General features: G+C 42.6%; 1 protein-coding gene across 2 annotated transcripts in view; it reads right to left on the bottom strand.

Annotated features, from left to right (window-relative positions):
* The window catches only part of prrc2c (proline-rich coiled-coil 2C), a 30473-nt gene that overhangs the window by 5836 nt on the left and 8518 nt on the right, over positions 1-16119 (bottom strand). For both annotated transcript variants that reach the window (XM_067384796.1, XM_067384797.1), the window contains exons 3-28: positions 15160-15337; positions 14917-15029; positions 14642-14767; positions 14196-14497; positions 13977-14056; positions 13589-13725; positions 12098-12185; positions 11836-12007; positions 11129-11702; positions 10374-10549; positions 9935-10184; positions 9468-9678; positions 6927-9347; positions 5860-6020; positions 5483-5637; positions 4938-5325; positions 4670-4755; positions 4341-4535; positions 3763-4014; positions 3290-3382; positions 3100-3201; positions 2738-2924; positions 2436-2633; positions 1702-1823; positions 1425-1567; positions 102-336 (exon numbers count right to left, since the gene is read on the bottom strand). In XM_067384796.1, coding sequence (XP_067240897.1) covers positions 102-336; positions 1425-1567; positions 1702-1823; positions 2436-2633; positions 2738-2924; positions 3100-3201; positions 3290-3382; positions 3763-4014; positions 4341-4535; positions 4670-4755; positions 4938-5325; positions 5483-5637; positions 5860-6020; positions 6927-9347; positions 9468-9678; positions 9935-10184; positions 10374-10549; positions 11129-11702; positions 11836-12007; positions 12098-12185; positions 13589-13725; positions 13977-14056; positions 14196-14497; positions 14642-14767; positions 14917-15029; positions 15160-15337 — 7145 coding nt within the window. The remainder of the gene's footprint in view (positions 1-101; positions 337-1424; positions 1568-1701; positions 1824-2435; positions 2634-2737; positions 2925-3099; positions 3202-3289; positions 3383-3762; positions 4015-4340; positions 4536-4669; positions 4756-4937; positions 5326-5482; positions 5638-5859; positions 6021-6926; positions 9348-9467; positions 9679-9934; positions 10185-10373; positions 10550-11128; positions 11703-11835; positions 12008-12097; positions 12186-13588; positions 13726-13976; positions 14057-14195; positions 14498-14641; positions 14768-14916; positions 15030-15159; positions 15338-16119) is intronic.

Here is a 16119-nt window from a genome sequence, read left to right as displayed (position 1 = left end):
ACACACATAAAAAGCATAATTTAGATCAAGGTAATGACAGGCTGAAAAAGTGGAAAGAGGAAAATATAATGGGCCACAAGCAGCCGGTATTAAATTCTGACCTGCAGTAGGTGTGTGTCTATCAGCTGTGATCCTCCCATACCAGAGGGCTGATTCATCTGGGGCTCAAACAGGATGGGGATGTGTTGGGTGTTTGAGGTCTGCTGGAAGGCTAGATTGGACTGAGGCTTCCCCAAATCTGGGGGCTGCACTCCAGGGTAACTGTGCAGTGGCGTCCCAGATAGCATCATGGGAGACGTCTGAGAGAGGCTGTTCTGCATGAATGCCTGCTGAGACCTGTGAAGGGAAGAGAGCATATGGTAAACATATTGAAATATAACAATTAGGGGTGTGACGAGATTTTTCGTCGAGGCGAAAAGTAGTCTCGTGATGTTGCCATGACAGAGTGTTAGGATGCCACCGCTACGTATACATTACGCCTCCACTGTCGTTTTGCTTTGTATTTAAATAAAAAACATTTAATTCAGTTGGATAACGGACGCCGCCGCTCCATATTTACAGAGTTACGCGCGGCCGTTGAAAGTGAAAGTAAACATAAGCGCGTATTCAAACGCGATCTCAATACCCCGCATTTTGAAAGCGGCTCCCTGATGAATACAGATATCTCTCAATATGAAAGCTATTTTAGGCAGGGCAGTGTAGTTGTAACCATCTCTCAGCTCTGTATCAAAGAAAAATGTGGTCTTATTTGCATGACTGACATGAAAACATAAGTTTTCTCTTAATCTTATTAAGCACAAACAGTAAGGTTTCATTTGTTAACATTAGTTAATGCACTGTAAACTATGAACTAAAAATTAATGACTATTTTAATTAACATATGTTAGTTAATAAAAAAAACAAAGATTACTAAATACTGTAGCAAATATATTGCTCATTGTTAGTTGATGTTGGTTAATACATTAATGTTAATAAATGAGACCTTATTGTAAAGTGTTAACATTTTTATTTATACTGTTTTATTTCTATGATCAGTTTGTGGAAAGGAGTTCAGTTAGGAGGTCTAAAGTTGTAGAAGCTCATAAATCATGTACAGTAAGGTCTGAAGAGACTGAAATACAGAAAAGAAGTCAGTCAGTTGAGTTAGTGGCAAAACCTTTTACAGTGCTTGAGTATTGTTGTCTTTTACTGCATATGATAATTCACACTCAGAAAGTAGAACTGAAATGACATTCATTACAAGATGATTAGTTAAAACATTTCAAATACACCTGCAGAATATTTTTTCTAGTCATTTCACCATTGAGGATTTCTTAAAAATAGTGTTTAAAAATCTTGTCTCGTCTCGTGAGATACCTGTCTCGTCACACCCCTAATAACAATGCATAAAAAATGCTGCAGAGTTAAAAAGCAGTCTGCAGTACCTGTAGGGCTGTAAGGAGGAGCTGAAGAGGTCTTGAGGTTGAGACACCGGAGGTCCAGTGTTGAGGCTCAGCTGGGCCTGGTGCTGGTGCTGCCCCTGCAGAGGAGCGTAGATAGGGATGGGGATCTGCTGCACCGCTGTGGGCTATAGGGAACAAATCATAACATGGTGTTAACCAACCTCAACTTCTGGAAAATAAGACTACTAGAAACATTTGTCCAAGATAATGACTTGACAGGCTGATCCTGCTGGAGGGGAACACTGGTGGTGGGTGGTACCTGTGAGAGTCCAGGCTGAAAGCCTTGCTGCTGGGCCAGAGTGGGCGGAGCCAAGCGAGGGTGGGGTGTACTGAACAAGTGACTGGTGTCCATGTAGAAGGCCGGGATTTGGGCTGCAGAACCTACACGATTAGAAACAAGAGTTGATCACACATTCAAAAGACTTACATGGAGATAAGTATGAAATAGAAATGCCATAACAAATGGAAATGTTTAAATGCTACCATTCAAAAGTTTGTGGTTAGTAAGTTTTGTTTTTTGTTTTTTTTAAGAAAAAATTTTATTCAGCAAGGATGCATTTAAACATTCTCTATTTCAAATAAAATGTTCTTTTGAGCTTTCTATTCAAAAAAGAACCCTGAAGAAAAAAAGTATCACAATTTGAAGAGAAAGAAGAAACTAAAAAGAAGTTTCTTGAGCACCAAATCAGCGAATTAGAATGATTTTTGAAGGATCGTGTGACTAGAGGAATAATTCTGTGGTGGCAAAGCTGAAGTCAAGTTACATTTTAAAATTTTAAAACAATTTTTAAATTATAATTTTATTTAACAATATTACACTTTTACTCAAATAAATGCAGCCTTAGCGAGATTTCTTATAAAAGTCTTACCAACCCCAAACCAAAGCTAGTGTATTAAATTAGATGAGTGGCATTCAAAAGACAAAATTCAAAATGAATAATTACAAAAACGTATTTATAATGGCTACATGAGTGTGTCTATAAATAAAAGTACCTGCTGCAGACTGGGATACGAACACCTGTGGGGTCTGCTGCTGCGGTAACAGAGAAGGTGCACAGCCTAGTTGGGAAAAGTTAGTGCTGGACATTCCTGAACTCTGCAGCTGCTGGGGCTTCACCTTACAGATGTTGGGAGGGTCAGAGGCTGATGTGCTCTTCGTGCTTAGAGAGGACGTTGTGTAGGTCGCGGATCCTGTGTAACAGAGGACCAATATTAAAATTCTGTCCATGTCCATTTAAAATGCTTTTACCAGCAAGACCAATGAAAGGGTCAGAGCATGAAGTTTGAACTAATACCGGACAGGGAGGTGCTGGGGGTGACAGAGGCCACAGGTATCTGAGGCACTGAAGCACTGGAGAAGGAGTTAAAGGAGGCACTGCCTGCTCCTCCTCCACTGGTGATGGGGGAAGCAGAGGAGGTGACAGGAGAGCTCTTTTCCCCCAGACTAGGCGAGTTTTCCCAAGCCTTACGTGCGGATTCCATCTGCAGGAAAACAGTGAGAAACAGTTTGACAAGATGCTTTTGGTAACATGTACATTCACATATGTGTGTAGAGTATCTTTTATGATGATTTATGACTATGGTGAAACTAATAACAAAAAACTCTAACATTGTTATGCATTACTAACTTTGATTAGGGAATCAGTGTGTGTCTTACTTTGAGTGTGAGGTCTACAGTAGCAGGAGAAACTGTGGCAAGGCTGGAGCTCTGCTGCAGGGCTTCTCTTCGCTGAATAGGTAACGGGTGCGGGAGAGCCACCTGAACCAACAACCAAGAAAGCGTTAAGAACACAAAGAAAAACTTCACACACACACACAAAGATCGATTACAGCACTGAAGCACTAACAGGGGTCACAAGGCTCTCCTCCATCTTGGTCCCTGCAGTGGGGACATTATCAGCTAAAGAGGATGACGGGATTGTGTAGTCAGTCACCGATTCCTGCACAAAAATCCAGACAGTCAGGAAAAAAAAACAAATTATTCTATAAAATATACAACAGTATGGAAGGCTGTTTCCACCATGAAATAAGTAACTGCGACTTTATCTTTTATATCTCACAATTCAGACTTTTATCTCAGAATTGCACGATATAAAAACACACAATTGTCATAATGTCCAATTGTGAGGGAAAAAAAAATTCCCCTCAGGATTCTTTGATAAATATAAAGTTCAAAAGAAAGCATTTATCTGAAATACATGTTTAACATAAAATGTCTTTACCATTCAGTAAGTCATCTTCAGGAAGGATGTATTAAATTGATCATAAGTGACAGTAGTGTATAAATTAAAGGATTGAGGGATATTATGTTATATTGCACCTTAGAGCTGCTGGAGTATTCTGCTGATGGAGCAGTGATCATGCCCTCAATGTCTCCACCAAGCTCAGGAACTTTGTCTTTAGTAGGTGAGCTGGAGTCTCTGTCTCGATTGCCTCCAGTTCCACTTTTATCCAGGCCCTCTCCATCAGACTGACGCACATCTTTGGCAGCCTTACGGTTCTTGAGCGAACGCTCTTTACCGATGGGTCCAGGTTTATATTCCTTGTGCTCCGGAGGAGGGATGTCAGGTAACTGGAGGAGAAAATGAGTTTTAAATGTTCATTATTCACCTATGTAGACAAATTTCTAAAAAGTCTGGGATCACTAATGAAAAAGCTACTATTTTACATATGAGCATATCTCTGAAATCTCTTAGTATTTGTATGTCCCCCTTTTCTTTAACAGCAGCAAATTTTACAGCCCAATTCTCATGATCTAAACCAATTCCATTTTAAAATTGTGCCACATCTCTCACAAATATACAAATACTTTTTCACTTGGAAATATGCTGCATTATGTGATGCAAACGCTATTGGATGTTGTACTTAAGGGCCATTCTAGACAAAAGCATTGACTACCTTCTGAGGTTTGACAGGTCCAGCGCGGGGCTGTTTTTGTCTCTGCTCTTTGGGTTCGGGTAGTTTATTATCAGAAGTTTTCTCTAGCAGGGTTGGCACTCCATCACTGTCAGTGCTGCCTGCTGAAGAGGGGGCACCAAACTGGATGCTGTCCATGCCCAACTCAACCCCAGTGTCTGCGCCTGCTTTCACACCCTAAAACAAATGCACATCAGAAATCATCAGCACTTAAGTTCAGAATATTAAATGGTGCTGGTTAGCCTGTTACAACATCAATCTGGTGGAAAATGTTTCATTCTAAATTAAATATTAAAATATCCTTCTCACACCTCAGGTGTAACGGTCCCAGTAAATGAAGTGAGGGGTTTGTTCCAGGCACTGACAGAAGGAGGCTGGGGAGGGCTGATAGGCCCAACTACAACAAGAGAAATGGGACAGCCATCAGATACAGTACTATTATTAAAATTAAAATCAAAGAACAAATATTTGTCAAGAAGAAAATCTTGCAGTTCTTTATTTTTTTCAAGAAACTATTACAAGAACCATTAATAAATGTATGCGGTTTAAGTAAACATGAATTTAAGGAGAGACACTTACGTTTCTTGACATCAGAGAGAACGGTGGAGCCAGCCACCTTGTTCTCCCACAATTCAGTACCCAGGGTGTTGTGTGTCTGACTCTTGGCAGAGAAGTCTACAGGTGCAGGCGTCAGAGGTGCTACAGCACCCTCAAGAGGCTGGGGTGAGCTAGTGCTCTGGTTAGAGGCAGGCAGGTTGTGCTGTGACACAGAGATAGCTTGCTGTGGTTGAGGCTGCTGCTGCTGCAGGACAGACTGGGTCTGTGGAGCTGGAGCTGATGGTTGCTGCTGCTGCTGCTGCCCTGCTGCCATTCCTTGCTGCTGTTGCTGCTTTTTGGCAAACCGTGGAGGAAGTTTAGAACCACCACCTCCCCTGCCCTTCTCTCCAGAGCCCTTTTTACTCCAGTTCTGCACAGCATTTGGTCAGACATAGAAGACATGAGATGAGATTTTGGCTTTGTACCATTTGTTCACCAATTATACATTGCACCACAGTAGTTGATACATTGCCACGGTGCAATGCATGCAATACATTGGGCTAAATGAGTTTCCTTCCTTTCCTCACCTGTGCAGTCTGCTCTTCTTTCTTCCTTCGTTCCTCATCCTGCAAACGTTTCTGCTGTTTCCGTGAAACAACTTCTGTGAAGCCGTCATCATTTGTGTTTGACTGAGGATCCTCCAGTGTCGTCACTTCTGGATGGTCATCAATGATCACTACACCTATGGAAGAGAGGACAAACAAGTTTTAAACAATATTCAGTTGACCAATATTGAGACTTAGCATTTTTCATTCATTCCAAGCAATAAATTATTTGCAATACATTTAATATTATTATTATAATAGTATTATTGAATTACTAAGTTACTAAAAAAATGTTATTAACTACTATGAAAAAAAGGTTACTACTGAGTGCAATATAGACAAAAGTCTTAAACACTCACTGGCATAATTGTTGAGATCGAATTGAGACAAAGCATTTTCTTTCTCTTTGGGTTTTTTGACAGCTTGTTTTGCTTCCTCTTTCCGGCGGCCGGGTGCTGGTTCTTTCCCAGACTTTTGACCTGTACCAGCCTGACCGGCCTCTGCATTCTGTGCAGCAGCACTGCAGGGAACAGAGAAAATAATATTAGCATATCAGAAAAACAGAGTAAGGCAGAATCAAATAACATGTTTCCAATAATACTTTAATAAAGCAGGAAGCCATGAAAGACCGAAGTATATTTATACCTGCAAACTCAAAAAAGGTAAAAAAAAAAAAAAAAGGTGAAATTTACAAATTAAATTGCTGTTGGGTGGTTGGGGGCAAGTATTAAAATGTAAAACTAAGCATTCTGGTGCACTCTGACAAGAAAACAAAGAGAAAAGACAATTTGCTTCAAGTAAAAACAACAACAACAAAAAAACATCACATTTATAGACATTAGGGCTGTGCACTGATATTTCACAACTGTATTTGATTTTCATTAAAAAAAACTTGCGATTAGATTTAGATATGATTAACTTTGATTCAATATTGATTAGGGAAACACAGCTGGTACATCATTATAATATTAAAATGTTACCATTTAGGTACTTCTAAAAACTGCCCATTTTCGATTCTAGTAAATTTGCCTGGGTCACCCTCATATATTTAGCTGCTTAATTTTAAGATGGTGCTGCACAAGATTTGTTATGAAATGTAATTCTTAATTGAAGGCAGGGGTGTCCATTCCTGCTCATGGAGGGCCAACATCCTGTAGAGTTTAGCTCCAACTAGCCTCAACACACCTGCCTGGATGTTTCACATAATACTGAAAACATGATTAGCTGGTAGCGATGTTTAATTTAGGGTTGGTGCTAAACTCTACAGCACAGTGGCCATCAAGGAAGAGGATTGGATTTGAAGTATCAACCAAGTAAATCTGGTGCTTGTCTTAAAGCACAACAGATATGAAGGCTATTTCACATATAAACTGTTATATTAAACCTCAAGACTCTACTTCTTGGGACAACGCAGTTCAGGACTCACCCCCTGCGTCCCGATTTGGCTCCAGATCCTCCCCGTCTCTCGCTCTTGCCTCCAGGGTAGCCTCGACCAGATTTAGGCCCACTATTTCCCCGGCGGTTCTGTCGATCCACAGGCCGCTGGCTGGAGAAGCTCCTCTTGGATGCCGAGGCTAACTCCCGTTTTGGGATTGCCACACTATCTGTGGGTGATTTGCTCTGTCCCCCAGAGATCTGTGTGGGCACAGAGGAGGAGGAAGTGGTGGCAGTCATGGCTGCTTCAAGTTGCTTCTTGTCCTCTCGCTCTCTCCGTTCATTGAAGTCACTACTCTCAGAGGCAGTCTCCCACTCCTCGTTAGCCTGGTCAGAAGAGTTCTGATTGGACAAGTCTGGTGATTTGCTGCCAGCAGCAACTACAGTAGTGGCTCTCATTTCAGGAACAACCGTCTCTGTGACAGGAAGTTCAGATGAAGTCACATCAGGAATGACAGAAGGTGCTGTAGTGGCATCAACCACTCCCTCGGGCAGAGTGACCAGAGTTCCAGGAGCTTTAGACAGTGTCGGGGAGACAGATGTAGGTGCTGGCATACCAGGAGTAGCTTCACCAGCAAAAACTGCTGCTTCACGTTCTTTAAGCCTCCGAAATCGTGGGGGCTTGTCCTGTCTGGGAGGACGGGCAGCCCTTGGTCTCCGGGGCCTCTCCCTTATGCTTTGTCCACCTTCTCCGATCTTCTTGTTGTCATACTTAGTGTGCCGTCGTTCGGATGGTGTGCTATCAGTGCGTGAGGTCTCAGCTTCCTCTGGGCGAAAGGTCTCCATGGGCTTCGACGGCCACTGCGAGCCCTCTTTGATAGCAGCCCGACGGAAAGGAGCTGATCTGTGGCCACCTCGTTCCCTGCCACCACCTCGCCTGTTGTGTAAACCTCCCTTTCCCCGGCGTGCGGCCTCACCCTTTAACAGAAAACCTGGTTTAGGTCGCCCATCCTCATTCCGAGGCCCAGGTTTTTCCGAAATATGTCCAGCTGCAAATCCAGAGGCAGATTTAGAGGATTGTGATTCTGGCAGCTCACGGCGAAGCGGCCTGCTTGGTTTGGTGCTGGGTTCGCGATCTGATGCTCCAGTGTCACTAGCAGATTCTCTGCCTTCACTTTCAGAATCTGTGTCCGAGCCTCGTCTGCGTCTGCGCTTGGGCAAGACTTCAAAGTCTGAGCTCTCACTGCGGGTTTCACTCTCTTCCCGGCAGCGGAACCCAGCCGTACCTGTGGCACTTAATGGCAAGTCTGCACGTGACCGTGGCTCTCTGTATGGGTAGTCCCCTCGACTCCGGCCACGGCTACCTCGGCCCCTCCCACCATAGCTGCCTCTGTAACTCCGGCCACGGGAATAGTACTCTCCCCGACCACGGCCTTTATAATCAGATGGCCAGTCTTTCTCTCTTTCTGCATCTCTATCCCTCTCTCTGTCCCTCTCTCTGTCCCGTTCTCTCTCTCGCTCCCTCTCATCTCTGCGATAAGCTCTGGGAGGGAGGTTGGACTCTTTGCGAGAGGGTAGTTTGGGTTCAGGACGTTTGTCATTATTTGAAGGCATGTCTGGCTTTTCTTCAGCAGCAGTTGAGACAGTAGAACCTACCGTTGTCTGAAGATCTCTGGATTTTGCTCCACCAGTTGCTACTCCTACTTCAGGTTCTACCACTACTTTCTTCCCATCACCAGAGGGCTTCAGTCCATCAGACACTTCTACAGCAGCTGAAGGAATACCTTTGGAAGAAGGGCCGTCTTTTTTGGATCGCTCGCCTCGCTGCTCTTCCTTCTCTCTTCTCTGTTCCCTCTCTTCCTTCATGTCTCGCAGTACGGGTTTTTTAATAGGTCCAGATCTCCTGACTGGCCGCTCCCCTCCAGGACCCTCTCTCCTCCCGGATCCAGATCCACGGGGTCCCCAGCGCATTTCTGATTTCTGCTTGCTGGGCGCAGGTAAGATAAGCTTTTCAGATTTGTGCATTCCATCATTAGCCACAGGAGGTGTGGAACGGCTGTTGATCACAGACACTTGAACAAAAGGCTCCTTTCTGGACTTGTCCTCAGGTCTTTCCACGGTATCAGTGAAGTCCAGGGTTTTCTGTGCTATGGTAAGTCCTTCAAATCTGGGCTCTTCCAGTTTCAAAGAGTGACTGGAGCCTTGAGAGATACTACGTTTCAATACAGCCTGTCCAATGGCTTCAACCTCATCTGCACCGGAGAGGTTAACCTCCTCAGGTTCAAAGGAAGGGATGACTGGTGCTCTGTCAGTCTGTAGGAGACTTGGAACCTCTTCGGTAATGCGACTAAAAGCAGATAAGGTTTCAGATGAATCCCTGAAGAAGTCGCTTTTGCCCCGGGGCTCCAGTGGGCTATGGTCCTGAGGGTAGACACCTGATAGACCTCTATCCAATTCCAGACCAGCATCCAATCTTAGAGGGGAAGAACAAAAAAGAAAAACATCTTAGCACTTGATCAACAAGTTATTTCTAACAGTGGGGGAAATACCTAGAATTCTGTATTTTTGTTTTAAAAAAACTACACTCTCTCACCTTGGCTCTTTGCCATCTTCTCGTCCTTTAGTGGTGGCAGAGGAAGGCAGGGGTTCTGTTGGGGGATATGGGTCAGAACCCCAGACCATTCGAGGCTCACTGGGAACTCCGTGTTCTCTGATTGGTCGGGTCAGATGATCAAAAGTGTCTGATCCGGAGCTGCTGTTGTCTGCAGGTTCTCGTCGTACCAGCTGTTTAGGGGGCATTCTCCCTGATGATGAAAAATACAGTTACTACGACTGCACATATAGAATACTCCAAAACAAATTAAAAATTGTCAGAAATAATGTTTTTCAAAATCTTAAAACTGGAAACATTTATTTAAAAGATAAACGAGGAAGTAAAACAGCATAAAGATAAAAATCAACAAGAGAGAACATGTTATTACATCTTATAAACAGTTTACAGTGTTTGGGTTTGTTACCAAGTTACTACGAAAGGAAACAATATCAGTTTGCAAGAAATACCGGGGTGCATAGGAGGCATGTCTATTGGTGGCCGTCCAGACATCATACGAGGATCCATATAAGATTGCATCATTAGCCAGCGTGGGTCAAAGCCCATGGAGGCTAGGTGTTGGTGGTGGGGGCCAAGAGGTTGGTATAGGGATCTGTGCTGAGGGGGAACAGAACCCCCTGAAGGAGAGACCGGACCCCCTCCACCTTGCTGTTGCTGCTGCTGCTGTTGTTGCTGCCACTGTTGTTGTTTAAGCTGTTCCTAAAGAATTTAAAAGAAAAAAAAATTACTACAACTACATTAAAGCAGGAATTACTACAAAGAACACCAGTTCGCAAATATCTGCTAAGTAACCTTAAACTGTCCATTTTAATCATTTACAGGGTTCAAACTAACATTGATGCTTATAGGAAGCAGGCAACAAACAAAGCCAAGACAGTGTGTGAGCACCTGTTGTCTAAGGAACCTGGGTGGCAAAGACTTCTGGAACTGTTTTGAGTATCCAGAGGTGACAGAAGGGCGAACAGCAGTCCCGGTGTCTCCCTCATTTTCCAGTTGAGATGGAAGAGGTGCATCTTCATTAACAGAATGATCCAGTCTGGACAAAGACAACTGAGGCTCCTCAACTGAAAAAGATATTAGACCATTTTAAATTTAAAACTAGCATACTGCATTAGAATAACCATTTACTTATCAGGCAGACGATTTTATCCAAAGTGACAGGGAACTAAACCAATGACCTTGGTGTTGCTAGTACAACGCCAAACTATTGTTTGAGCTACAATACAGAAAAAGTCAATCTCATAATTTATTTATTGTATGCATCAAACCAGGTGAGCTTAATTAAGGTTCTTATCACACTTGCTTTGTTTGGTCAGAACAAGATTTTACACCCTACCCTGACTGGTCTATTTTAACATTGTGCATTAAACTATTTGATTCTTTAGATTTACAACCAAAAGTTCAACGCAATAGAAAGCTATTTGCGTTTATATGCCACAGATGCTTTGCCATACATGCAAAGAGTGCGAATTGGAAAATGTTTGGAGACAAACCTCTATATGAAATGCACTCAGTGTAATAAATGTGATGGGAGCATACAAAATGCAAATTAAAAGTCATTTAGGATTCACCGCTTTTTATACTGATGGTGAACTATGCCAGCAAAATCACATCACCCGCACATGATGTTTCAATCCATTTACCTCTGGGCTCTTCAGCACTGAAGTAGTCTCTCATTGGTTGTCTCTCCACCTGTCTATGCACCTCCTCAGTTACAGCAGTATCAACCTTGCTTTGGGGTTCTGGGGCAGTCCTATGAACAGGAGGGCTAGGTTGCCGAGTAACAAATTGTGGCACCTCCTCTACAGTTGGTTCTGTCCTTTCATGGTTTGGCATGGGAAGGCAGGGTTGCTGTGCAGGGGGAGGTGGTGGTTGAGGCTGAGGGGGTGGAGTTTCAGCAGGTAGTTTAGGCACAGTTTCAGTCACTTCCTGGTGATCACCGTGAGTTTGCGTAGTTGGTTTAGTAGTTTCTGTAGTTGAAGGTCGGCGTTTCTCCTCCAGTTGTTTGAGTTTCTCTTTGCAAGCAGCAAGTCTCTGTTCTTCCATGCGCCGTTCCTCCTCCTCACGCCGTCTGCGAGCACGCTCCACTGCTTCCGAGAGCTCCGACTGCTTCTTCCGTTTTTGTCGCGATGCTTCTGTTTCTTCCTCACCAGCAGGGGGTGCTGTAGTGGGCAGCTTTGTAACACGTGGACCACCAGAACGTCCAACAGTTTGTCCCTGCACAATTTGTTTTTGTTGAAAATTATACACAAAAAAAAAAAAAAAAAACCCAATGAAGCAAAAATAGCAAAATATGTTTTCAGCCAACTTCATGTCAAATCAGAGACTACCGTCCCAGTGCACGCCATACCTGTTGGTCCGTCTTGCTATAATGGACAATATTGCCAGGGGAGGGAGCCCTGTGATCTCCACTTTCCATCCATGAGCTCTTGCCGTCACTCCTCTCCTCTGTTCCCTCTTTCCATCCCTCCTGTACATCAATGTTTCTTGAGCGCATACGATCAACTTTCGTCATCCACTCCCTGTGATTTAGCAAGAAAGTTTTATAGGACCAATTTTGATTATGCCCAAATATGTTTTGCAACTTATTTCATACATAGATGAGTGCGTACCAGCTATCGCCTTTCTCCTTAGCTGAATGGTTCTCCTCATCATCACTGAAGTTCAGTTTCTCAGTGTAGTCAACTTCCATCTGGGCACCTAAATAAGACCAAAAATGGTGACTCGATGGACAATGGTTTAAATATGAAATAAAGTGTGGCAACACCTAATAAGCCAAGGAATTAAGAACTTCATAATCATTTGATTATTTTCTACTTCTGTTTCTTATGGTTTGCCACCATGACCTTCCAAATATAAGATCACTCATAGCATATAGTACTGACATTGGTTCAAAAATTTGTCCTTTGCATTAGGAGTTAAAAACTGACAACAGGAAATAAAACAGTATTGGTTTTTATACCATTACAAAATATTACAAAATAGTATTGACAAATTCTGACTGGATGAGCCACATTTAAAGCAGTTGAATTCTGAATTCAATGATTCCCATTTTATGTCAAGCTGATAGCCGTGTGGCTATCTGTCATAATATACATGTTATAGTAACCTCTAACGACTGAGACATTCCTATTGTTGCACTGTATATTCCCATCCAACCCTACCACAAACTATGGGTTGGAAACTTTTGGATTATGAATACATTTTCGACTTTGAATCAAATTTCGAATTGACATGCATAGATTTTGTTCTAGTTTATGGTTTTGTGTTACATTTCCTATTTGACTATGGTAGACAGTTTAAAAGGCCTTGAAAAAAAGAATCCCACTGAATTAAATGTGAATCTTGAAATTGTTTTTCTTCCCATTTTAGTCAACCCAATATTATAAAACAAATGCCATTTAAGCTGACTGCAGTCTTCTGTAATAAAGCAAGGCAGGGAATTTTATTTTGATATTAAAAATAGGGGGGGGGGGGGGAAAGCAAATTACAAACAAATACAATAATTTTTTTAAACCGTTTTTTCAGGTACTGTAGCCTAGATTTATGTAACGTTCAGTAAGAATTACTACAGAAATTGAGTAATAAAATGTAAAAAACTCTATATAGTCTTCAATGTATTAAATATAAACTGATTAATATTAAAGATACAAAAGCGATGTAAACTGCAAGTTTACGAGGCTGCTGTCCCTTTAAGAATAAATACACAGGTCTAACATACTGTAATACATCCGATTTTCTAACTGTTTACATTTGCATAGGACATAAAGTGTTAACATGAACACTCCACACGTTGTGCATTTTGACATAATTGTGTGTGTATTTGACCATGCAAGCACACTAAGCTGTGAAAGAACTGAATTTGAGATCACGTGCATTTAAGAGACGTCTTTTTTCCACGGCTTACTGTGATTATTAATAACACTAACATGTCAACAAGTTTAAGTAGTACTATGAAGTTAAAGTAGTAACACTTTAGAAAAATCGATTTTTGAAATTTGAGAATCAATGCAAATCAATAGAAGATAGAATCGTGATTCATGTGAATCGCCCAACCGCAAACCCATAAGAGAGAAAAAAAAACTAAAAATGGTCATTCTCACCTGCCCAACCCTCATCAGCATCAGTGTCGAGATTGTCTAGCTCCTTTAATTCAGTGGCACTAACAATTGATGGCCTGTCTGGATCCTGCAGCCATGGCTGAGAGGGAGGCTGTGGGGGTCTTCCAGACCGTGGACCCCTAAGTGGAGGAGAGAAACATTAGAAAGCGATACTTTGCAAAGCTCCCAATGCCCAGTAATTATCCCAAAATTCCAAATTACTTGTTTTGTTCAACAGAATTCTCATCTGCTTACATTTTCCCAGAAAGAAAGAAAGAAAGAGATTGATTTATCGCAATAAAAGGAAGGACAAAGTAACACCGTCCTTCAGCCTTAGCTCCTGCACCTAGAGACAGTTCATTTTGGTTTCAGACCTTAGGGGACCACTTACTTAGACATCTCCTGTTGTCCAGGGTATCTAAAGCCGCCTTGTACAGGAGGAAAGGGCCCTCGGGGGTAAGCATTGAACATCTGAAAAGATGCACACATTAAAACAGCACTGCCAAATGCACTTCACAAAATCAGTACCAGCCAGAAAAATACACAGCAGCATGCCACATTTCAGAAGGTAGAAGAAATGATAAACAATGGTTAGATAATAATCACTCACATATGGCGGCATCATGCTCCTGAACTGGGCAGCATGGAACTGGGACGACATCCCTCCCGCTCCCGGTGGTTGCTGGCCACCATTGAGTTTATGCTGAGGGGCAGTAGGTGGGAGCCTGTCCCTGGCATCCCTTTTTTCTCTGCCCTCACCAGCAGAGGGTTTTCCTGCCTCATCAGAGTCCCCAGAGGGAGATGGTGTGCCTCTACCCACACCCGACTCCTCAGAGGGCTTACTGTCAGTCTCTGAGGAGCTGGGAGCAACGTTTAAGTTCCTGCCTCCACCTTCTCGCCAGCTACCCACATCTGGTTGGTAATGGAAAATAAAGACCAGAGTGAGGGAGTGCACATGATTTTTATCATTAAGAAATTGCTAAATTTTATTTCAAACTGTTGCATCAGGGATGTTACATAAAGCTTGCGAGTGAATGGGAAGGACGATGGTCTTACTCTGAGGCCTGAGGCTGGGGCCCGGTCCATAGGGTTCATCTTCCTGATCGCCTGATTTCTCCACCTCACCCGCCGCCTGCAGACTTGGAAACTCCTGATGGAACTGACTGCTCATCCGAGGAGCTCCTGCACATACAGTGACATTGAAGCGTTTGGATTAGCAGTTCAAAACTCATAATTTAGATAATTCTAAATTTGTTTAGATAAGGATTTACACAGAGTATTACTTTGAGAGCACTCTAACAAAAATGAAATGGTTTATAGAAGAGGCTTACCGTCCAGCTGCCCAGACTGTTTGCTGTTGGCCCAGGAGCGGCTGCCTCCCAGAGGGGCATCAGTGGTCTGGGGCACAGTTGGCTTGGGCTGTGGTGGAGGGGTCTCTTGTTGCCTACAATCATAAGAGAAGCGTGAATGAAACACAGGAAACTAAAAGGAGTATGTTTAGAACAAGAGTGTTATAACTTCCTAAACTTATCTTACAACTAATACACCTATCATTTAAGAGGGTGTGGTTTTACCGTTCGTCTCCTGGTTGATCCTGTCTGGAGGCCCATCCGCTGCCGTCTTTGGGTACGATGCTAACGTTGGGATCGTTGCCTTTGTTCTCAGCTTTCAGGCTGGGCAGGTTAGCCGGAGGGGGCATGCGTCGACTAACGGCAACTTTGCCCAAACTTTGGAGCCCATGTCTGGCGGCAACTAAGGAGGAAAAAAAAAATACATTTTATTAGCCTTAACAATAACATACTAATCTTTTGATTTTGGCAAAGAAACTATAGCTTTCTGACCAAAAAGTCAATGTTATTTTAACAAGATCATTAATAGCAGCAATAACATTATAACAAGTGCTTTGGGCACTCTCTCTCTGCTAAAGCTCATAGGAATTCACAGCAGTGACTGAGTGGACAAAGGCTGCTTATTTGATCCAGCAATGCACAGGAGGCTGATTGGGGAGCTCAAACGACAGTTCAAAGACTCCACTGCATCACTTGACACTCTTCTCAATGAACAATTCTTATACTAAGAGTTGGAGTGCAAATTATCGTGAGCTATGCATGTCATGTGCATGTCTCAAATCGTGCCATGATTACATTTCAATAGTTAACAATAGTTCATTGTCTATATTAAAAGTTTTTACATTAAAGGATTGGTTCACTTTAAAATTAAAATTTCCTGATAATTTACTCACCCCCATGTTACCCAAGATGTTTTTCTGAAAAGTAAGGTTTTTGAGGAAAACATTCCAGTTTTTCTCTCCATATAGTGGACTTCACTGGGGTTCAATGGATTGAAGAGCCAAATGTCAGTTTCAGTGCAGCTTCAAAGGGCTCTACATGATCCCAGCCGAGGAATAAGGGTCTTATCTAGCGAAACGATCTGTCATTTTCTAAAAAAAAAAAAAAAAAAAAAAAAAAAAAACTTTAACCACAAATGCTCATCTTGCATGGCTCTGCGATGCACTACACATTACATAGACAGAG

The sequence above is a fragment of the Chanodichthys erythropterus genome, chromosome 4 (genome assembly GCF_024489055.1).
Source record: "Chanodichthys erythropterus isolate Z2021 chromosome 4, ASM2448905v1, whole genome shotgun sequence".
Lineage (NCBI taxonomy): Eukaryota > Metazoa > Chordata > Actinopteri > Cypriniformes > Xenocyprididae > Chanodichthys > Chanodichthys erythropterus.
This window is presented reverse-complemented; position numbering and strand designations above follow the sequence as displayed.